Genomic DNA, 24,000 nt, shown 5'->3' on the forward strand with positions numbered 1-24,000 from the left:
AAAGGACAGGCAATCTAAGGGTTTGGGGAGGAGTTCCAGAGTTTGGGGCCAAGGCACTGAAGGACCTGCCACCCAGGTGAGTCTGGGGCAGGGGATAGCCAAGAGGTTTTGGTCAGATGATCTGAGTGAGCGAAGGAGTGTAATGTCAGGAGGTCGCAGATGGTGGGGAGCAAAAGGTTGTGGAGGGCTTTGAAGGTGAGTAGTATTTGCTGTATTTGATCAGGACTAAAACTGGCAAGCCAATGGTTGATGGAGAATGCAAAGATGTGTGCTGATGGAGCCTGGCTGCAGAGTTTTGAACATATTGTAGTCTTTGAAGGGTTTTAGTGGGGAGACCACAAAAGTGAGTTGCAGTAACATAGACTGACATGATGAAAGGGTGAACCAAGTCTGCATCACTAGCAGAGAGCGAAGGAATGAGGCGTGCAATGCCACGGAGGTGAAAAAAAGCAATCTTAGTGAGTGATTTGATATGAGTGATCTGTGCCAAGGGTGGAGTCAAGCTGAATGCCAAGGTTTTTAACAACAGGGGTGGAGTGGACAGATGAGCCATCAATGTTGAGAGTGAGATGGGGAGATTTGGTGAGGATGCTTTTAGGGCCAATCAGCAGAATTTCGGTTTTGTCTGTGTTGAGCTTGAGAAAATTGTTTTGCATCCATAATTTGAAGTCAGAGAGGCATTCAGTGAGGAGAGGGGTGGTGGGGGTCAGAGGGAGAGGGAGTGGTAAGATAGAGTTGGATGTCATCTGCATAGCAGTGGAAGTTGAGACCGTGGCTGCGAATAATCTGGCCAAGAGGGAGGATGTATATGAGAAAGAGGAGGGGCCCAAGTACAGAACCCTGGGGGACACCACGAAGTGACAGGGACTTGGGGGGGCGGATGTGGACCATGTGTTACAAACTGCTTTCTGTTGGTGAGGTATGACTGAAACCAATTGAGGGCTGTGCCAGAAACACCAATAGCAGACAGACGGGAAATTAGAACATTGTGGTTGATGGTATCAAAAGCAGCACTAAGGTCAAGGAGAATGAGAATGTTAAGTGAACCAGAGTCAGCAGACAGGAGGAGGTCGTTAACTATGCGTAGAAGGGCAGTCTCTGTACTGTGACATGAGCAGAAGCCAGATTGAAAGGGCTCATACAGGTCGTGGTGGTTAAGAAAGGTGTGTAGTTGTGAGGCCACCACTCTTTCCAGTACCTTGGCCAGGAAGGGGAGGTTGGAGATAGGGCGGTAGTTTATTAGTGATGTGGGGTCGGAGTCAGGAAGGGGAGGTTGGAGATAGGGCGGTAGTTTATTAGTGATGTGGGGTCGGAGTCAGGAAGGGGAGGTTGGAGATAGGGCGGTAGTTTATTAGTGATGTGGAGCAGGCTTTAAGTAGAGGGGTGGGGGCAGCAGGCACCACACCAGAGTTGAGGCAGGTGTTAACAATCAATGTAATGGGTTCAGACAGGGATGTGGAGCAGGCTTTAAGTAGAGGGGTGGGGGCAGGTGTTACCAATCAATGTAATGGGTTCAGACAGGGATGTGGAGCAGGCTTTAAGTAGAGGGGTGGGGGCAGGTGTTAACAATCAATGTAATGGGTTCAGACAGGGATGTGGAGCAGGCTTTAAGTAGAGGGGTGGGGGCAGGTGTTAACAATCAATGTAATGGGTTCAGACAGGGATGTGGAGCAGGCTTTAAGTAGAGGGGTGGGGGCAGCAGGCACCACACCAGAGTTGAGGCAGGTGTTAACAATCAATGTAATGGGTTCAGACAGGGATGTGGAGCAGGCTTTAAGTAGAGGGGTGGGGGCAGCAGGCACCACACCAGAGTTGAGGCAGGTGTTAACAATCAATGTAATGGGTTCAGACAGGGATGTGGAGCAGGCTTTAAGTAGAGGGGTGGGGCAGCAGGCACCACAACCAGAGCTGAGGCGGTAAGCACCAATCAATGTAATGGGTTCAGACAGGGATGTGAGCAGGCTTTAAGTAGAGGGTGGGGGCAGGTGTTAACAATCAATGTAATGGGTTCAGACAGGGATGTGGAGCAGGCTTTAAGTAGAGGGTGGGGGCAGGTGTTAACAATCAATGTAATGGGTTCAGACAGGGATGTGGAGCAGGCTTTAAGTAGAGGGGTGGGGGCAGCAGGCACCACACCAGAGTTGAGGCCGGTGTTAACAATCAATGTAATGGGTTCAGACAGGGATGTGGAGCAGGCTTTAAGTAGAGGGGTGGGGGCAGCAGGCACCACACCAGAGTTGAGGCCGGTGTTACCAATCAATGTAATGGGTTCAGACAGGGATGTGGAGCAGGCTTTAGAGAGGGGGGGGGGCAGCAGGCACCACACCAGAGCTTGAGGCAGGTGTTAACAATCAATGTAATGGGTTCAGACAGGGATGTGGAGCAGGCTTTAAGTAGAGGGGTGGGGGCAGCAGGCACCACACCAGAGTTGAGCCGGTGTTACCAATCAATGTAATGGGTTCAGACAGGGATGTGGAGCAGGCTTTAAGTAGAGGGTGGGGGCAGCAGGCACCACACCAGAGTTGAGGCCGGTGTTAACAATCAATGTAATGGGTTCAGACAGGGATGTGGAGCAGGCTTTAAGTAGAGGGGTGGGGGCAGCAGGCACCACACCAGAGTTGAGGCAGGTGTTAACAATCAATGTAATGGGTTCAGACAGGGGATGTGGAGCAGGCTTTTAAGAGAGGGTGGGGGCAGCAGGCACCACACCAGAGTTGAGCAGGTGTTAACAATCAATGTAATGGGTTCAGACAGGGATGTGGAGCAGGCTTTAAGTAGAGGGGTGGGGCAGGGTCAAGCTGACACCATGAGGAGTTGGACTTAGTAATGATGTTGAGAGTTGAGGCAGGTGTTAACAATCAATGTAATGGGACAAGGAGTCGGATTTGCATGCAGTAGCCTGAAAAGTCACGTTTAATTTATAGCTTTCACCGCAGTGCCCCTAAACAAGGCACTTAACCCCACGCAAGGGCCCCTAAACAAGGCACTTAACCCCACCGCAGTGCCCCTAAACAAGGCACTTAACCCCAAGTTGCTCCAGGGAGTCTGCCATTAGCATTTAACGATAAGAGCCTCGGTCAGTCTGCAAAAACAAATAAGACAGGATGCAAATGTTTAATCTATTTAGGTTTACTGCAAAAACATGAGATCAGTGCAAATGTTCTCATTTATTTAGGTTTACTGCAAAAACATGAGATCAGTGCAAATGTTCTCATTTATTTAGGTTTACTAACTGAGAGGATGCAAGAGCAAGAGTATATATCTCATAGCCTACTGTATCAGAGATGCACTCAAGAAGACACAGCTGAACTTGTCAAGTGGTACAAACTAATCACTCACTGAACCTACTAGGAGCCACAGAATGTGGGCTTAAAGCAACCCAATGCAGTTTTCATACTTAAAATAACGACTTCAAACTCATGATGCACTCTTACATAATTAAATGTTTGCGGCAGATGTGAAGCAAACTTGTGTGATATATGAAACAAATGAGTTCACTAGAAAATATCGCCAGAAGTTTGCCACCAATGCCACTAGAGGCAAACTTCCAGCAAAGTTCTGGCAACAATGAGAACCTACTGTACACATTACTTATCTTGCACTGGATCATCTTCCTGAATCTGAATATTCTAACAAGTCTGGATCATCTTCCTGAATCTCAATATTCTGATCAAGTCTGGATCATCTTCCTGAATCTCAATATTCTGATCAAGTCTGGATCATCTTCCTGAATCACAATATTCAGATCAAGTCTGGGACAATGACTAAGGCAGCACCAGGCTAGCCTACATATTTATTGTTTTGGACTTTTATGATGTCATCACATCAAAACAAGTATTGGTTTTACCAAAAATATTTGGCAATATTTTTAAACTACAAAAATACACACCTATAAAGAACAAAATACAAAGCCATTTTCTTTCTTACTTTATTGTATTTTGTATTTGAAATAAGCATTTTTAATACGTGCATCATAAATGCTGCCCCTCCCTGGTCACAATGAGTACAGCTAAAGCAGTCCTGTATTTTCAATAGGATGTTCTAAAGCAGTCCTGTATTCTCAGTAGGATGTGGATGTTCTAAAGCAGTCCTGTATTTTCAATAGGATGTTCTAAAGCAGTCCTGTATTCTCAGTAGGATGTGGATGTTCTAAAGCAGTCCTGTATTCTCAATAGGATGTTCTAAAGCAGTCCTGTATTCTCAATAGGATGTGGATGTTCTAAGGCAGTCCTGTATTCTCAATAGGATGTTCTAAAGCAATCCTGTATTCTCAATAGGATGTGGATGTTCTAAAGCAGTCCTGTATTCTCAGTAGGATGTTCTAAAGCAGTCCTGTATTCTCAGTAGGATGCGGATGTTCTAAAGCAGTCCTGTATTCTCAGTAGGATGTGGATGTTCTAAAGCAGTCCTGTATTCTCAATAGGATGTTCTAAAGCAGTCAACAACCCAGCACACCAGCGCAATACAACCCAGCACACCAGCGCAATACGACCCAGCACATCAGCGCAATACAACCCAGCACACCAGCGCAATACAACCCAGCACACCAGCGCAATACAACCCAGCCCACCAGTGCAATACACCAACGCAATACAACCCAGCACACCAGTGCAATACAACCCAGCACACCAGCGCAATACGACCCAGCACACCAGCACAATACGACCCAGCACACCAGCGCAATACAACCCAGCACACCAGTGCAATACACTAACGCAATACAACCCAGCACACCAGTGCAATACAACCCAGCACACCAGCGCAATACATCCCTAAACACCAGTGCAATACAACCCAGCACACCAGTGCAATACGACCAAGCACACCAGCGCAATACAACCCAGCCCACCAGTGCAATACACCAGCACAATACAACCCAGCACACCAGCGCAATACAACCCAGCACACCAGCGCAATACGACCAAGCACACCAGCGCAATACAACCCAGCCCACCAGTGCAATACACCAATGCAATACAACCCAGCACACCAGTGCAATACAACCCAGCACACCAGCGCAATACACCAACGCAATACAACCCAGCACACCAGTGAAATACAACCCAACACTCTCTCTTCTCCCCAACAACAACAACACATACAGCCGTAACAACAACACATACAGCCGTAACAACAACACATACAGCCGTAACACTCTCTCTTCTCCCCAACAGCAACAACAGCCCATTACATTTAATGAATGTCGTACATACAAATAAATGGAAGATGATAGAGCAGCAGTTTGAGCAGAAACCTGAGGATGTATTGAAGAGAGAGGACCCAGTGCAGAAACCTGAGGATGTATTGAAGAGAGAGGACCCAGTGCAGAAACCTGAGGATCCCTCTCCCTCTCTTTCACACTCCTTCTCTCTCTCTCTCTCTCCCTCTCTTTCACACTCTTCTCCCTCCCTCTCTTTCTCTTTTACACTCTCTCCCTCTCTTTCACACTCTTCTCCCTCACTCTCTTTTTCTGTCTTTCCCTCTCCCTCTCTTTCTCTTTTACACTCTCTCCCTCTCTTTCACACTCTCCCTCTCTTCTCTTTCACAATCTCTTCCTCTCTCTTTCCCTCTCTCTCTCTTTCACACTCTCCCTCTCTTTCACACTCTCTCTCCCTCTCTCTTTCACTCTCTCTCTCTCTTTCCCTCTTTCACACTCTCCTCTCTCTCTCTTTCACACTCTCTCCCTCTCTCTTTCACAATCTCTTCCTCTCTCTTTCCCTCTCTCTCTCTTTCACTCTCCCTCTCTTTCACAATCTTCCTCTCTCTTTCCCTCTCTCTCTCTTTCACACTCTCCCTCTCTTTCACACTCTCTCCCTCTCTCTTTCACACTCTCCCTCTCTCTTTCCCTCTTTCACACTCTCTCCCTCTCTTTCACACTCTCTCCCTCTCTCTTTCTCTCTTTCACTCTCTCCCTCTCTCTTTCACACTCTCTTTCCCTCTCTGTTTGCTACCCCAGACATGCTGCTCACACTCTACTCTCGGAATCTTTCACAAAAGCCATTTTTACTTCAAGGATAAAATTGCTACTTGATAAAGGCTAACAAATGCCTGCATGTACTGTAGAAGTGTGTGTGTGTGTGTGTGTGTGTATGTGTGTGAATCCATCCTGTCTATTATTAGCTCACGGTAATGAAATGCTGTTAGTGATCTGTCCCGTCAGCGAAGTGATTGGGAGTAACCCTGAGTCACTGGAGGATTCGCAGAATTTCCGGAGAAATGTTAAGATGGTAATCTCCCCTGCGGTGTGGTGTGGTGCGGACCTCTGCTCTCGAGTGCGCAGGGAAGAGCAAAACAAAGCCCAGCGCTTGCACAACACTGGGGAAAGCCTGCCAGAGCTCACAGGATCATAAATATTATGGCTTGGGTGCGCTGCTGTGGGCCTTCTCACAACTTGGTATCAATGTTCCCAAAATGTTCCAGGAGTTGTGTATGTAACCAGGTGACAGACAGACAGTGAAAGGACTCCGAGCACTTCAGGGTGCCAAGGGCTGCATACGTCACAAAAGAAAGACATGTCCTGGCATGAACCTACTGTCATATCAAACATGATGACAATCACACAGTAAGCATTCACAAAGCAATCAAGACTGTGTAATGATTAGTGATAAGTAATGGTGCACTGTGTGTGTGTGTGTGTGCTATCTGTGATTGTGTGTCTATGTGTGCTATCTATGAGTGTGTGTGTCTATGTGTGATATGTGTGTGTGTGTGTCCAAATATCCACATTGGCACTATTTGTTTATAAACAGTCTGAATATGAGGATCCAGACAGGGGAACTCCAAAAGCTGCTTGGTTCACAACATGGGGCTTGTGCATGCCCAAGCACAACCACCACTCCTCCATCGGCAGCCCGGCACCTCTGGTACAGCGCTGGCACCTACACATCTCCTATAGAGCACGACTCTCAGCAGCATAGCAAAGAACTGGCACCTACACATCTCCTATAGAGCAGCACTCAGCAGCATGGCACAGAGCAGGCACCTACACATCTCCTATAGAGCAGCACTCAGCAGCATGGCACAGAGATGGCAGATTCCCTATAGCCTCTCACAAGGTTTTCTTGAGGATGCTGCCGGTATTTCCATTAGGAGAGAGAGGGCCATATGCACCCTACATAATTTACATTAGGAGAGAGAGGGCCAGTATTTACTTTAGGAGAGAGAGGGCCATATGCACCCTACACAATTTACGTTAGGAGAGAGAGGGCCAGTATTTACTTTAGGAGAGAGAGGGCCATATGCACCCTACACAATTTACATTAGGAGAGAGAGGGCCAGTATTTACTTTAGGAGAGAGGGCCATATGCACCATACACAATTTGCATTAGGAGAGAGAGGGCCGGTATTTACATTAGGAGAGATTAGGAGAGAGAGGGCCATATGCACCATACACAATTCTCTATAAACATTCTGCCACTTGGCATATCTAGCATCTAAGCACCCAATCTGTGCCACAGCAGGGCGAGCTGTGCCACCACAGGTCACTTGCCATGCGAGACTGCTGGAATGGGAGCTGACACCCTTTACTGACAGCACACGCTAACAGAGGGAGCCCTCTAGTGGCTGAAACTAAGAAGTGCCACAACAGGTCCTTCAACATAAGCCATGTAGTAGCACATGAAATAAACCAGCACAAAGTCACGGTAAAATAAGCAGATAGCTTTATTAAAAGGTGCAGATTAATACTCTGGTAGATACAGAATTATATATTATTGGAATATATTAAATGCACTGATCAGGTACATTGAAAGCCAAAGAAATAAATACACAAGGTTTAAAAACAAGACTACGTCAAATAATGAGTTTTACAAAGAAACCAATTGAAATAAAACACAAGCTTATCAAACACTAATCAGTTCTATAGCCATGTGGTCTGACTTGCACCCTCTTGCACAGATAGACCCAGAATTATTCACAACCATGCCAATGTTACATTTCTTATTCCACAACCATGTCGACATTTAATTGAGTACTATTTATTATTTGACCAAGGCAATCAGAGATTGTCTGATGCCTTTTACGCCATTTCCAGAGAGAAGAAACCTACTGGCCCAATAGAAATGCACTACCAATCATCAGAATTTGGTATGGCTTAATAGAAATGCACTACCAATCATCAGAATTTGGTATGGCCCAATAGAAATGCACTACCAATCATCAGAATTTGGTATGGCCCAATAGAAATGCACTACCAATCATCAGAATTTAGCATGCTTATGAATAATTTGAGGTTTAACTGTATGTGGATGCTCTTGGCTGAATCCCCTAAACACACACACTTAACATCACACTTACCAACATACTAGCAATCAGACAGTGACTGCAGGCCACACCCATAAACCAGAAACATAAAGACTTCACATTTGTTTTTAATATGCGCATTACAGTTTTTCTCAGTTGCTTTGGTACATTTCTCAAATCATCCTCAGCATTGGCAAAACAGTAAGTGCATTTCTCAAAACAATTTGTACAAAGAGCAAAACACCATGGATTACCTGCAAAAGCCAGTATCTCGCTCAAAATCCTTAGTTCATCTCTCAAAAGTAAATATCTGTGTCAATGAACATGTCAGTGCCATCAGAATGACAAGTCCTTGTGCCATTGTGTATGGATAAGACAGTCAACTCGCTTAGCCGTGTTGTCAATATAGCAGGGTACTCTGGAGGGATGTTCTGATGGAAACTATGGCTAAAGTTTTGTAAACTGTAGGTCACAGCTTAGTGTATGTGGGAGTGATTGCAAAAGAGCGGACAGACTGGATTCACATTTCTGCTTTTCTTTTCTGTATCGCAATGATGTGGTCTGTCAACAAATTACAGTACAAACAGCAAAATTAGCACTGCATAGCACAAAGAAAACAAAACGAAAAAAAAAAAGTAGAAATGTGAACATGGGACAATCTCCTTAGGAAAACTGTACATGCAGTGCTGTAGGAATTACAGTGCAGTCTTCCTGCACCTCCTGACGTTCCTGTGCAGTCTTGCTGCACCTCCTGACGTTATGACGACTTCCTGCACCTCCTGATGTTCCTGTGCAGTCTTCCTGCACCTCCTGACGTTATGTTATGACAACTTGTTCCACCATTTTGCATGTAAAGACTTATGCTATGAACTAATGCCTAAATGTTGTGGGGGGTGAGACTATTCAACAGAGACCCATTATAATACATTTTTATCAACATGACATAAGCAATTGATAATGTAGGAAACAGTAAGGAATTGTACATACTCATTTGCATGGATGTACCAAAGAAGATTGAACAGGTTGTTTTGAGAATTTCAATTCTGATCTGAGAAATGTACCAAAGGGACTGAGAAAAACTGTAAGTGATCCAATCACAAGTGGTGTAAAGCATTGGTTCCCAAAGACTGGGTCGCGACCCACAGGTGGGTCGTAGGAGATTTTATTTGGGTCGCAGCATAGCCTAGTGACAATTTATGTTGTGTAATACCCCTAGCTTATACCTTATATAGCTTAGGAAAGCTAACAGCTTTCTATTAGGATCTAGTTTGTTAACTACCACAGTCATGAGTTCGGTCGCAATAGTCTGTCATTTTTAAAAAGTGGGTCCCCAGAAAAAAAGTTTGGGAAACACTGGTGTAAACTTGGTGTAAACATTCACCAAGTCTCATTGTGATCTGATCACTCAAACCTCTTGCCGTGGTGGCCTGTGATGCCTTTGACCACATATCTTTTGTATTGTAAACACTAACGTTCTGATGCCTTTGACCACATATCTTTTGTATTGTAAACGCTAACGTTCTGATGCGTCTTGGACAATGGGAGTTCTAATGAATGTGACGTTGGCAAAAGTGGGATCTAAACACAAGCGGTCAGCAACATCTCGGCTAACCACTTTTGACTGGATCACCAATACGCATTCTAAAAACAACCGTGAACAGGCCCAAACAACACCGCCACTATAGACCCTTTCAACCTTTTCAGAGGGTTTCAGGTGGAAACGCTCAAAACCAGCGCAGACACTTTGAAATGAAAATAAATTGGACTTAAACGTATTGCCCTATACAATGTTGACTTTAAAAACTTATTTTTTTTTTTTTTTCTCAAGTTACCATTAGCTTAATGTTGTTTTTTATAGGAACGCACGTTTGTTTATCTAGTTGAAAGGGTCTATATTGTGCTTGTCCTGGAGCACAACCCATTGGCTGGGTCAGATACACAACCCCTTGGCTGGGTCAAATCCTCCATCCTACACAAACCTGATGCAGCTAGACTCAAAACAGCTGTTAGTCTATGCATGTGTGTTCCCACTATATATTTACATTAGAAATGGGTCAGTTAGTGCTGCCCCTATAGATCCTGTAGTGTGTCCTGCTCCCTCTGGGGAGACTGTTTACATTAGTCATTAGTAGCGCCCATGTGCCATATGCTTCTCTAAACCCTCTCTGTACATGTTCGTGAATAACAACGTCTGTATTGCACTTGATATGACGATGAAGCTGAGGATGAGGATGAGGATGAGGCTGAAGATGACCCTGTGTGTTTTTGAGGCGGATCAGAGCCAGTGGACAGCCAACACTAAGATCCAGCAAAGATACAACAGAACTAGGACAGGGCGAGATTTGGGTGAAAATATTAAAATATAATATCGAAATACAAAAAAGTTAAAATATATTAAAAAGAAAACAAATAAAAACATTTCTGCCCTCCACTTTTAGTGTGTGCAAGAAATAACCAGCTTTTCTGTGTGATATACGTAAAGAACCATGACTATGTAAAGAGAACCAACTTCCCATCCAATCCAGTGCAGATAACTCATTTCATCTGCGCATGATCAGAGGGTCAGCTGCACGTAGGCTTGAACCCAAAGAACCTTAGTCAGAACCTTAGTTAGAACCTTAGTCGGAGCCTCGCAGAGAGGACACAGATGTCACCAACCCCTTCAGTCAGACTGGACGGTGATGATGGGGGTCGCTGGGAATTCTGGTTAATTCATTGTACCAAAAATAAACTCCATTTGCCAAAACATCGGACAGACTTCCCAAAAACAGTACCTCACCTGCCCCCTCACTGATTCGACATGACCTTGACTCGACATGACCTTGACTCTCTCTGCGTCACTCTGACAGACGCCATCCCAACAGCCACTCCTCCTCCACTCCTCCTCCCTCTCCCTCCGCTGGCTCCTGTCACCTCCGGGCTCCTCCTGTTAGCCTGCTGCCTGAGTCTCTCCCTGATCAGTACTCCGGGCCACAGGGGGGCACTGTGGACTAAAAACAGATTGGCAGCAGCAGCAGCAGCAGCACTTGCTCATGTTTGCCTGCAACTCAGGATTCCCACGTCAACAGCCTGGCCTGCTGCTACACACACACACACACACACCCCTGCAGTCCCGTCCAGATGTTGTGGAGCGTAGTGAAGGTGGCACCGTGATGCTTGGGGTCAATGCGAGGACAGGCTCAGGATAGGTCGGACATGGAGCTCGGTCTCATCTGATTGGTCAGCTCCATGTAGAGGTCAGAGCGGAGGAAGCGAGGATAGGAGTCGCGCTCCATCAGGCCGCAGATGCGCGACTGCGCCAGGTCAAAGCAGGACACCGTCACATTCTCCAAGTTCTCCCGCGTCTGCTCCCGTGTGAACGAGTCCAGATTCACCTGCAGGGGAGAGATCACACACACACACACACACACATACAAACAGAGGGGGTGGGGGATAATTTAATACCATCTCCTTCATTTTTGAGGATGCATTTGTATAAATCAAGTGCCACAAATAGTATAATCCTGTTCTCTGGAACCTGTAAGAACACTACGGAGAACACTACACTACGGAGAACACTACGGAGAACACTACACTACAGAGACCACTACACTACGGAGAACACTACACTACTGGGGTTATTGCCTTGTTGCAAACGTGTGGGGTTATTGCCTTGTTGCAAACGTGTGGGGTTATTGCCTTGTTGCAAACGTGTGGGGATATTGCCTTGTTGCAAACGTGTGGGGTTATTGCCTTGTTGCAAACGTGTGGGGATATTGCCTTGTTGCAAACGTGTGGGGATATTGCCTTGTTGCAAACGTGTGGGGATATTGCCTTGTTGCAAACGTGTGGGGATATTGCCTTGTTGCAAACGTGTGGGGATATTGCCTTGTTGCTTGCAAATATACAATTTCTACACAGAAAGAAAAAAAGTCTGCCAGATATAAGCACCTCTGTTTGTCACATTTGAACACACGTGAGGCTTTCTGCTCAACATATCACTCCATATCTGACTTTGTAGTAGATCCCCTTACTTCTCTGGGCAGTTCTGGGCGGTCTGACCCACTCACCTCCTTGCAGGCCTGTATGGAGATGTGCTCAGCGAAGATCTTGTTGGCGTGGGAGACCAGCTTGGACTGAGACTTGATCTGCTTGAAGTCCTCACAGCAGAGCCAGAAGTCCAGGTTCTCTTCACTGAACTCCGTCTGTAGGAAGGCACGGAACACCGCAACTCCATCTGCCCCCACAAACAAATAAACAAACAATAAGCAGACATATAAATACATACATATTTACACACACACACACACATACTGTAAATCCTGAAATTATGGCCGGGATTCTATTCCATGTTCATTGTCCTACACTGGGTCTCCAACACATCGCTCTCAAGCTACTAGTTGCTTGCCACCCCCTTCTGAGCTTGCCAGAGGCTGAGCTAGTGTACTACATTTATACAATTGTTGCTGCGAGGCATTCCAGCCTACAAATCATAATTTAAAACATAACTCAATTTAGGCTACGCAATAAGGTTTCCATTACAGCACAGCGCAAGTTCAATGAAGGAATGAAAGCGGCTGCCTTGTCTCACAATAAACAGTGGAAATCCCGACACTCTTTAAACTACATGAAACTTAATAGTGAACCATCAAATACCTCCCAGATGTCAGTGCCCATCAGTCCTAACATTTAGCAATATAATCAAACAGTCCAAAAGTAAATTAAATCCCAAACCAAACCGAAACTTTTGTACGCTGATTTAAACGAAACACGTCAGGAAACGCACGTTAGAAAAAAATATATCCTTTTTAACTCGATGTTATCTTTCGTGAATTTCCCCTTGGGGATCTATGAAGTATCTATCTATCTATCTATCTATCTATCTATCTATCTATCTATGCTAATTTGTTATTGTTCATGAAGGCGTGTCTGGTTATTTTATGTTCTTTTATGGGTAGCCTTTTACTTTATTTCTAAGAATAAAATTCTACAAGGCCTTCCAAGTGGCTTGTGAGTTTGACCATTAGTTTGTCAGTGAATGGTAGATATTGCAATTTTAAAGAGCCTTACATTTGTGAGCCAGCAGCTGGTCGAAGGACTCGCCCCATTGGAGGGCTTCTTCTGCAGGTGGCCTGAAGAGAGAGAGAGAGAGAGAGAGGGGAGAGGGGGGGGGAGAGGGAGAGAGAGAGAGGGGGAAGAGGGAGAGAGAGAGGGGAGAGAGGAGAGGGGGGGGTCAACACAAAGCTTCAGTGAGCACATCACCATACATCATCAACTGTGAGACCACATATAAAGAGATGTGTGCCTTTCCTGATGATGTCCAGTGAATTCATTTAGGCGCAGGTGGACTCCAATCAAGTTGTAGAAGCATCTCAATTGATAGATGTAGGATGCACCAGGCTCAGTGGCAAGTGTCATAACAAAGGGTGTGAATACTTATGGAAATTGAATATTTCAGTCTTTTGTTTTTTTTCTAAATTTACAAAACACTTCAAACACCTGTTTTTTGTGGAGTGTTGGAGTATTGTGTGTAGATTGATGAGAAAAAGTGAATCCATTTTAAGAATACTTCCTAATGAGGGCAGGGCCACTCTCCCAGGCTCACCGGGCAGACTTGAGCATCTTGTCCATCTTCCTCGCACGACTGCGTCTCTCGTGGTCCTTCTTCTTCTTCAAGACTAAACGTCCAGCCGGTTCTTCCATATCCTCGTATTTTCAAACAGCCACCCCAACAGAAAATCGTCAAAGGGAACCGTCCATCCCCGGCTGTCCATCCTACAAACACACCCCCCAACAGAAAATCATCCAAAGGGAACTGTCCATCCCTACAAACACACCCCCCAACAGAAAATCAGCCGAAGGGAACTGTCCATCCCAACTGTCCATCCCTACAAACCGTGCCCCAACGAAAATCAGCTAAAGGGAACTGTCTATCCCAACTGTCCGTCCCTGCAAAAGGCCGCGCCCCAACAGAAAATCGCCAAAGGGAACTGTCCATCCCAACTGTCCATCCGTCAAACAGACGCCCTAACAGAAAAGATCCAAAGGGAACTGTCCATCCCAACTGTCCATCCCTACAAACACACCCCCCAACAGAAAATCAGCCAAAGGGAACTGTCCATCCCAACTGTCCATCCCTACAAACACACCCCCCAACAGAAAAGTGCTGAGGGAACTGTCCATTAATGTCCATCCCTACAAACACACCCCCCAACAGAAAATCAGCCGAAGGGAACTGTCCATCCCAACCCTATTTCATACCAACTTGTGTCTCTATCAGCACGGTGATCCAGGTTCCCACACGGTTTCATCTGAACACAACAGAAGCATTTGCACTGAAATACTTACAGGCTCTTGGACTTCTTCTTGAGACCTCCTCGTCCCATATCACACCTGCAGGTGACCTCAGTACACACCTGTCCAGAGAGAAGCAGCATCTGGTCAAAATGTCATCTTAATCACACGTCCACGGAACACTAGTCCTACTAGACTAATTCTTCCAACTGGTATCTTCACTACTACCTCCTGCCTGCAAATTCTCCTATTGATCGTCTCCTACTTTGATCATTCCCTATTGGTTTCATTCTTTACCCTCGCCCGCAGTTAATTATTGCTTCATCTTCATTGGTTATCTTGTTTCCTTTGATCATTATCCTACTGGTCAAATTATCCTCCTTACTGCTCATGTCCTACTGGTCATCGCAGCAAATATTTTACCTTTCCTATTGCCCATAAGCGCCTATTGTTTCATCTCTTATTGCGCAGCAAATCTCCCTTACTTTCCTTGTGCAAACGCCATACTGGTTCAAATTTTACTTCCATTATTGCCGGTTACTGGTCATTATTCCTACTGGTCATATCCTACCCAGTTACTGCTCATCCCTACTGCTCATAAGTATACTGGTCATCTCCTACTGGTCATCTCCTACCCTCCTTACTGGTCATCTCCTACTGGTCATCTCCTACCCTCCTTACTGGTCATCTCCTACTGCTCATCTCCTACCCTTCTTACTGCTCATCTCCTACTGGTCATCCCTGCCCATCTCCCAGCCCTGTTTCCTGGTTCTTACCCGTCTCCCGGTCAGCAGCATGCAAATGTGTGCGGAGCCCTGGCCGCAGGTCAGCTGCTTCCTGAGTGTGTTCGGAGAGGGCGGGGCCCAGGACGGCTGATGGGCGGGGTCACTGCAGCGCTGGGCGTGGTCTGAGATGAAGGCGGGGTCTGAGATGAAGGCGGGCTTTGAGATGAAGCGAGGTGACCGCGGCTCCAGCAGCAGACTGCCCTCGCTGTGTGTGCGCCGGTGCAGCGTGTGTGCAGCGGTCATCAGCTCCTCATGACCTCCCCGCGTTGCCACGGGAGACGCCTCGGCCACGCTGCACCGCTTCGTCAGGTAGCCGTCATCGCTGTCGTCCTCCTCCTCCTCCTCGTCTTCGTCCTCGTCGGTGGAGGGGGACGTTAGGGGCTGACCGCTGCAGGAGTGCGCCAGGCACAGCTTGGGCGCCGTGAGGGGTGAGGAGGAGGAGGAGGAGGAGGAGGTGGGGCGCACACACACGCTCACCGTCTCCGAGGCGCTCTCTCCCTCGCCCTGCTCCCTCTGCTGCGCGTCCTCCTCCTCCTGCTGCTGCTGCTGCTGCGCCTCCTCCTGCCGCTCCCCCACCGGCGCCTCCTGCTCCGTCTCCTCCTGCCTCCTCCTCCACAGCAGCGCGTCAGCGCCTCCCGGGGGCCGCTCCACCCTCTGCGGGGGGGTCAGAGACAGGGAGGGGAGGGGGGGCAGGGGGCAGGGGGTTGGCAGAGGTCGCTCTCCACTAGGGGGCATCGCGTCTTGGGGAAGAGGAAGCGCTCGGCGCGGGCGCGGTCCATCCCCGGGGAGGCCGAGGGGCAAGAGGGCAAACACGGAGGGCAGGAGGCGTCAGCGGGGGGGGGCACGGGGGAAAACGGCAGGAGACCCGCAACACTCCTCTCAACAGGCTGGGGCTGAAACACACACACACACACACACATGTGCACACAGACACACACACAGACAAATGCACAAACACATGTGCACACAGACACACACACACACACACATGTGCACACAGACACACACACACATGTGCACACAGACACACACACAGACAAATGCACAAACACATGTGCACACAGACAGACACACACACGTGCACACACACACAGACACATGTATACACAAATTTTATACAAAACTTCAGGTGAAAGCACTACCAGGAGCATTAGCATTACATCATATTAATAGAACATCAAAAGGACACAAATAATGCACAGTGACCAGTTCTATTGGCATTCTTGATTGTGCAGATACAGTGGTGTGTACATGCAGAGGCCGTTGATAACGCTGGTTTTTCTACTGGAGCATATGAGTATTTTACTGATTGTCAAATCATATAAAAACACATACTGCATTGTGTGTGCTTATGGTCCATTCATTAGAGGCCTAGGGCTCTATCTTAACGATCTGAAACGCAAGTATCAAACGCAAAGTGCAAGTAGCTTTGTGGGCGGATCTTGGGCGCAGTTGCTATTTTACCGGCGGGAGCCCGATGCAAATCTAAAATGGGGGTCTGAAGTAGCTACATTACTCATGGGTGGGGTTTGGGCGTAACGTGGATTTGCCAGGTGGATCTGGGATGAATATGAATACTTACAGTATGCACCCTGTATTTTAAAGAAGAACATTTATTTATTTACGATACATTATTTATTCACAAAGAAAATTGGTGTCCTTAAAGGTTGGATTTGTTATAATTTTTTTAATTAAGATCCATTTCCAAAAGATGATTTTTTAAATTCCTAACTTTAGCATGGGGCTGAAGACTTTTTATAGGCACTGTAATGCTTAGGCTGATGTTAAAGCACACACGATGTTTAAAGCCATACATAACGGTAAATTGGAACAAAACTAAAGATAACTTTAGCCTTTATAGGGCTGTATAAAGTTGTCCAAATGAATGTGTCGTAATTAGGCGTTGTTGTTGTAAAGATATTGCATGTGGATGTTGTACTATATACGCTACTTTTTAGGTGACCGATGCACAAACAAAACCGGGACAAATATTCTCAAGGCTTTGAATGTATTTTTTTACAAGCTTGAATTTCCCCTTGAGGATCAATAAAGTATCTATCTATCTATCTATCTATCTATCTATCTATCTACAAGCAAAGATGGAAAACGTGTCAGTAGTTTGGAACACACGGCGTAGTGTATGTATGTGTGTGTATGTGTGTGTGTGTGTAAGTGTGTGTGTGTAAGTGTATGTATGTGTGTGTGTGTAAGTGTGTGTGTGTAAGTGTGTGTGTGTTACCTGCTCGCGGGCCAGTCGGTCCCTGTGCTGCAGCTGTTTGCTGATGTTCTCCCTCAGACACTGGAGAACCCTCCGCTTCTGCTCCGCAGAGAACGCCTCCAAGCTCAGCAAGCTCTCCCCTTTCTACAGGCAGAGAGGAGGAGAGGAGAGAGGAGAGGAGGAGAAAGGAGAGAAGGAAGGGAGAAGGAATGAGGAGAAAGAGAAAAATATGAGAAGAGAGGAGGAGAAGGAAAGAGATGAGAAAGAAGAGAGATGGAGAGGAGAGGAGGAGATGAGTAGAAGATGAGAGAGAGAGAGGAGATGTGGAGAGGAAAGGGGAGAGGAGGAAGAGAGATGTGGAGATGAGAGGAGAGGAGAGGAGGAGAGGAGATGTGGAGATGAGAGGAGAGGAGGAGAGGAGAGGAGGAGAGGAGATGTGGAGATGAGAGGAGATATCAAAATGGTAAACCAGAGAGCAGGAGAAGAGAGCAGCGTCACTCATCAGACTTTCAGTCCAAGTGCCTTTCTCTCTGTCTGCACCATTCTCTCTCTCTCCCTCCCTCTCTCACTCCCTCTCTCCCTCCCTCACTACCTCTCTCTCCATCTCCCTCTCTCTCCATCTCCTCCCCTCCCTCTCCATCTTGATTTTCCCTCCACCCTCCCTCTCTCTCCATCTCCCTCTCTCCATCTCCCCCTCTCCCCCTCCCCTCCCTCTCTCCATCTCCCTCCCTCCCTCCCTCTCTCCCTCCCTCCCTCCCTCCCTCTCCCTCACCCCCTCTCTCCATCTCCCTCTCTCTCTCCCTCCATCTCTCACTCCCTCACTACCTCTCTCTCCATCTCCCTCTCTCTCCCTCCATCTCTCCCTCCCTCTCTCTCCATCTCTCCTCTCTCTCCCTCCCTCCATCCCCCCTCTCCCTCCCCTCCCTCCTCCCCCCACCCCCACCACCCCCTCTCCATCCCTCCCTCCCTCCATCCTCCCCCACCCCCCACCACCCTCCATTTTGATCCATCCCCCCCACCCCCATTTTCCATCCCCCTCCCTCCATTTCACCCCTCACCACCCTCTCCATCCTCCCTCCCTCCCTCCTCCCTCCCCCTCCCCCTTCCCTCTCCTCCTCCTCCACTACCTCCCTCCTCCCCTCCATTCCCTCCCTCCCTCCCCTCCCCCACCACCCCCTCCATCCCCTCCTCCCTCCATCTCCCTCCCCCACCACCCTCTCTCCCTCCTCCATCTCCCTACCTCCCTCCCTCCTCCCCCTCTCTCTCTCTCTCAGTAAAGGGGAACAAAAGGTCGCTCATCTTGTCCCTGTGTGGCTGCCCACAGAGGGATCTAAGGGAGACGCACGGTAGGAGAGCCCCCTACACGCCCCAACGACACACACACACACACACACACACACACACACACACAGACACTAGAGTGTGGCTACCCGACCCGAGGCCGACGGGTACCCAACGTATAGTCGGGTTCGGACACATGGGGGGCGATATGCATTGAAGCTTTAAATTTAAATAGCTTATTATGTTGGGTAACCTACAGGTCTGCTTTACATGATGCAAACGCTTGTTTTTTGAGAATAAAGTAAAATGTAAAAGACTCCAGTCTAATAGTTTTTTCCTGTGTGCAAGATTTGTTTAGGACAACGATTTCAGGTATGCCTGAAATGCACACACGCTGTCACGCACTACATAAACAAATTGTTATGCACATTTTTCGCACATATGCACATAAGCACAGCCTTGGGTGATGTTAAAAAAAAGTTGTTAGCTCTTATCAGAGATTTTAAGATTATTTATGCTGCATACTGTGGCTACCGGGTTGGCTAATATAAGGTCGCCTCGCTCAACTGGATGAGGATGCTGCCCCAATTAACGCTAGATGCGTATATGGATCAGTGACAGAGGCACTGTAGTTTCAAAGACTGTTGCAGTTCATTTCCAAGACTTTTTTCGTCAATGGTAAGACAAGAATTTATTTAGGCTATGCTTGCTTGGGCCTCTTTTGTGTTAATGCACTGCCAGGGTAGACCTGCGGGCATGCACGCCATCTGATTCTGTAGACAATTTGTTTGTGTGTTCCGCTTAATGGGCTAAAAAAGACAGGCTATCCACAAACGTGAGCCGTTTAATCACTAGCATGGGAATAACTGAGGCATCATCTGCGCCGGGCTCGGTCGGGTTCGACATAAAATGAAAATGCCTCTCGGGTTCGGGTCGGGTTCAGACGCAACTCTGTCGGACGTGGGCTGGATTCGGACAGAAATTTGAGGCCCGATCTGCACTCTAACAGACACACACACACACACACACACACACACACACACACACACACACACACACACACAGACACACACACAAACACACACACAGACACCTCTGCAGAGATGGGTCGTTCACGCTCACGACCAGTGACATGGTGTGTGCATATGTGCGTGTGTGTGAGGTGTTTGAGATGGGCTAATAAAATGAGGTCAAAAGTGTAGACCACATGTACTGCACCACTGCCAGTAGGCTGTTATCAGTGTCCAGATCTCTGAAATGGACAATTACACAGAAGACCGTATGTGTGTTAACACAGAGATAATTAAACTGTTAATTAAACTCGGACACACACACACTGGAGGCCATGAGTAAGGGTGTGTGTGGTGAGAATCTGCCTGAAGAGGATGGCAGGGTGTGTGTGTGTGTGTGTGTGTGTGTGTGTATCATTACTCACCTCAGTCCTGTGTGTGATGTAGAGACGCATCTTGTCAGCAGGAACTACACAGAAAACAGAGAAGGGACAGACGTGTTATTTGACCAGTGCCAGGGATAGTCCCAGTACAGTTCAGTTTAGCTTAGTTAGTGGGAAACTCCCAGTTTAGTTTAGTTTAGTTTAGTAAGTGGGAAAGTCCCAGTACAGTTTAGTTTAGTTAGTGTGCATCTGGGAAAAGGACATAATGTTATGGATTTGGACTGAAAGCTAAATTGGACTGAAAAGAGATCACACATTTACAGTGATGAAGAGATCACACATTTACAGCGATGAAAAGAGATCACACATTTACAGTGATGAAGAGATCACACATTTACAGTGATGAAGAGATCACACATTTACTATTTTGTAAGTTGAATAAGTGAATTCCATCATGCGCATTACAGGTTGAGCTGATCTGCACTGAACAAACTACGTCTTCACACAACTTGAATCCCTCCCTCCCTCTCTCTCTCTCCCTCCCTCTCTCGTGTGTGTGGATGAGCATTAGCCCTCATTAGGTCGCTGCTTGGCTCGTTTGGGGATGTTTTCCTCGTCGCGGTTGGATGGGAACGTCAGCGGCAGCGTCAGCACCTCCATCGTCTCACGCCTCGTCTCGTCTCGTTAAGATGCACGGCAGGAGACAAACTCCTTCACCCCGTCAGCACGCACACCGGAGCAACACTGCGCGCTCACCCTGCTCAGATCCGGGCCCCTTCTGGCGTTCACCCTGCTCAGATCCGGGCCCCTTCTGGCGTTCACCCTGCTCAGATCTGGGCCACTTCTGGCACTCACCCGGCTCAGATCCGGGCCCCTTCTGGGTGCAGAAGCCGTTAGTTCCCCCTCACCAGACGTGCGTTAGCTAGTTTGAAAAATGAATAGTCAGATGCGCTAACGCTAACGCTGCCCCACGCTCCACCAAGCAGGTAGGACAGAGGCAACTGAACCCAACTCACACACTCAGAGAGCTAGCGGCCAAGCCAAGCGCTAGGCGCTCAGAACAGGAATTGCTACCTGCTGGCCGACATTAAAGAGCCCCACGATGCAAAATGAACAGGTCTGTGAAATTATTTGTGCCTGAGCCTGCCAGGATCTTTAGAAACTCTAAATAAGCTCACGTCATGAGGATTGTGCAATATCATTTAAACCATCAGACAGACTCTCTCTATCTCTATGGTGAACACTATAGACCTCCATACAAACTTCATAAACACTATCAACCTCAATACAAACTTCATAAACACTACAGACCTCCATATAAACTTTATAAACATTATAGACCTCCATACAACCTCCATACAAACTTCAGAAACACTATAGACCTCCATACAAACTTCAGAAACACTATAGACCTCCATACAAACTTCATAAACACTATAGACCTCCATACAAACTTCATAAACACTATAGACCTCCATACAAACTTCATAAACACTATCAACCTCAATACAAACTTCAAAAACACTATAGACCTCCATACAAACTTCAGAAACACTATAGACCTCCATACAAACTTCAGAAACTCTATAGACCTTCATACAAACTTCAGAGAAACACTACCCGTCTCCAAATAAATAGCTGTTCTCAGTCTCAGTCACCCCCCCCCATACACTTGGGCTCTGTGTGTGTGTGTGTGTGTGTGACAGTGAGAGTGCATGTACTGACCGTCCTGCAGTTTCATCTGATGCAGGTAGAGGGGGCTTTGGAGCACGTTACATCGGCCAGGCTCGTCCTCACGAGTCAACAGCATCAGGTCAGTGTAAATGAAGACTGTGGCCTGCAGGGGAGACACACACACACACACACACACACACACAGCATAAGAATTGTGTATAGGAGTATTTTGGACAAGGAGGCAACACACATACAACGACTTTGGATAATCAGTGAAGACACAAACATGCAACAAACATAAAGAGACACATAAGAGCACTCAAAAGACACACACACACACACACATATAAACACACACACATAAACACACACACACACACACACAGCATAAGAATTGTGTATAGGAGTATTTTGGACAAGGAGGCAACACACATACAGCGACTTTGGATAATCAGTGAAGACACAAACATGCAACACATAAGAGCACCAGTATCAGGTCTGTGTGGTTTGTGCTTGTGTGGCACCGGTCACTGTTAGCCCGGTTGTGTCAGCTTGGCTCAGCGTAACTCCCCAGAACTCCAGCAGCGGGTGGCACTACACTGCACTGGCCTCCCCTGGGCACGGGGCACATGCGGGCCACATGCGGGCCACATGCGGGCCAGATTACATGTGGGGCAGATCACATGTGGGGCAGAAATCTGCTTGGATGGTTAAAGTGCTTTCCCTCCATTATTCATGCATGTGGGCACGCAGTGAGAATGAGATGCATTATGGAGGAGGTGGAGGAGGAAGAGGAGGTGGAGGTGGAGGAGGTGGATGAGGAGGTGGGGTGGAGGAGGAGGAGGAGGTGGAGGAGGTGGATGAGGAGGTGGGGTGGAGGAGGAGGAGGAGGTGGAGGTGGAGGAGGAGGAGGTGGAGGTGGAGGAGGAGGTGGGGTGGAGGAGGAGGAGGAGGTGGAGGAGGAGGAGGTGGAGGACTATACGTTGATGTTAACACACAGGGCTTGGAGTGGGGAATTCCGAGTTCCCAGGAGTCAGCACAAGGCATGTTTGAGTCCACATGTAAAAGCACACACACACACACACACACACACACACACACACACACACACACACACACACACATAAGCGCACACACACAGATCATGCATAGAAATGAACTTAAACATTTACAGCTGTGTGCAAAGATGAGCACACAAATGCATGCACACACATACACACACACACACACACATATATACACACACAAAACTTTCAGTTAGATGCAGACATACACAAGACACACAGACAGACACACACACACACACTATCAGGTCTTAATTTGAGACAGCGCAATAAGATCTGTCTCCTAAATCTCTCTCTCTCTCTCTCTCTCACACACACACACACACACATGCACACTCACACACACACACTCACACACACACACAGCTCCAGGAGCGTGCTGGAATGTGCTCAGTGATGAGCAGCTTGTCTTTATTAAAAACAGCAGCGCTCCCTCAGGGGGCCCTGTGTGTGAGTGTGTGTCAGTGTGTGTGTGTGAGTGTGTGTGTGTGTGTGTGTGTGTGTGTGTGTGTGTGTGTGTGTGTGTGTGTGTGTGTGTGTATATAAGGCGGCCACACGGGGGACGGCACCACAACAGGAGGATCCTCAAAAACAGCAGTCAGTGTGTGTGTGTGTGTGTGTGTGTGTGTGTGTGTGTGTGTGTGTGTGTGTGAAGGTTAGGGCTGAGATTTCTACTGTTTTCCTATACTCTATACTCATGCAGAGACATGGACCTGCTGAGAAGGCTACAGTTTCCCAGCAAAGCTCTTAGAGGGGTATTGGCTCTGTGTGTGTGTGTGTGTGTGTGTGTGTGTGTGTGTGTGAGAGCAAAGCTCTTAGAGGGGTATTGAGGGGATATCTCTTTCTCTCTCTGTGTGTGTGTGAGAGGGAGAAATCCAAATAAACTGACAAAGGGGAAAAAATAGTCAATTCTTGTGAAAGTAAAAACCAGCACAGAGAGCCTTGAGGTCACCTTCTAGACACACACACACACTGCTGATTTTACAGGAACCACAGAATCCTAATCAATTTGTACAGAGCACAAAAAAGGTCGACTCACTATTACGAAGACACACTGCCCTCATGACAAGC

General features: G+C 47.2%; 1 protein-coding gene across 1 annotated transcript in view; it reads right to left on the minus strand.

Moving 5' to 3' along the window:
- Positions 1-9,493: 9,493 nt before the first annotated feature.
- LOC125295317 (regulator of G-protein signaling 3-like) overlaps positions 9,494-24,000 on the minus strand; it is an 82,727-nt gene continuing 68,220 nt past the window's right edge. The window contains 11 exon segments of the mRNA XM_048244584.1: positions 9,494-11,615; positions 12,291-12,457; positions 13,291-13,352; positions 13,826-13,926; positions 13,974-13,995; positions 14,569-14,636; positions 15,291-15,991; positions 15,994-16,192; positions 17,539-17,661; positions 20,234-20,277; positions 21,917-22,028. Of these exon segments, the coding sequence (XP_048100541.1) occupies positions 11,421-11,615; positions 12,291-12,457; positions 13,291-13,352; positions 13,826-13,926; positions 13,974-13,995; positions 14,569-14,636; positions 15,291-15,991; positions 15,994-16,192; positions 17,539-17,661; positions 20,234-20,277; positions 21,917-22,028 (1,794 nt within the window). The 3' untranslated portion in view covers positions 9,494-11,420.

Source organism: Alosa alosa, chromosome 5 (assembly GCF_017589495.1).
Source record: "Alosa alosa isolate M-15738 ecotype Scorff River chromosome 5, AALO_Geno_1.1, whole genome shotgun sequence".
NCBI classification, from domain to species: Eukaryota; Metazoa; Chordata; class Actinopteri; order Clupeiformes; family Clupeidae; genus Alosa; species Alosa alosa.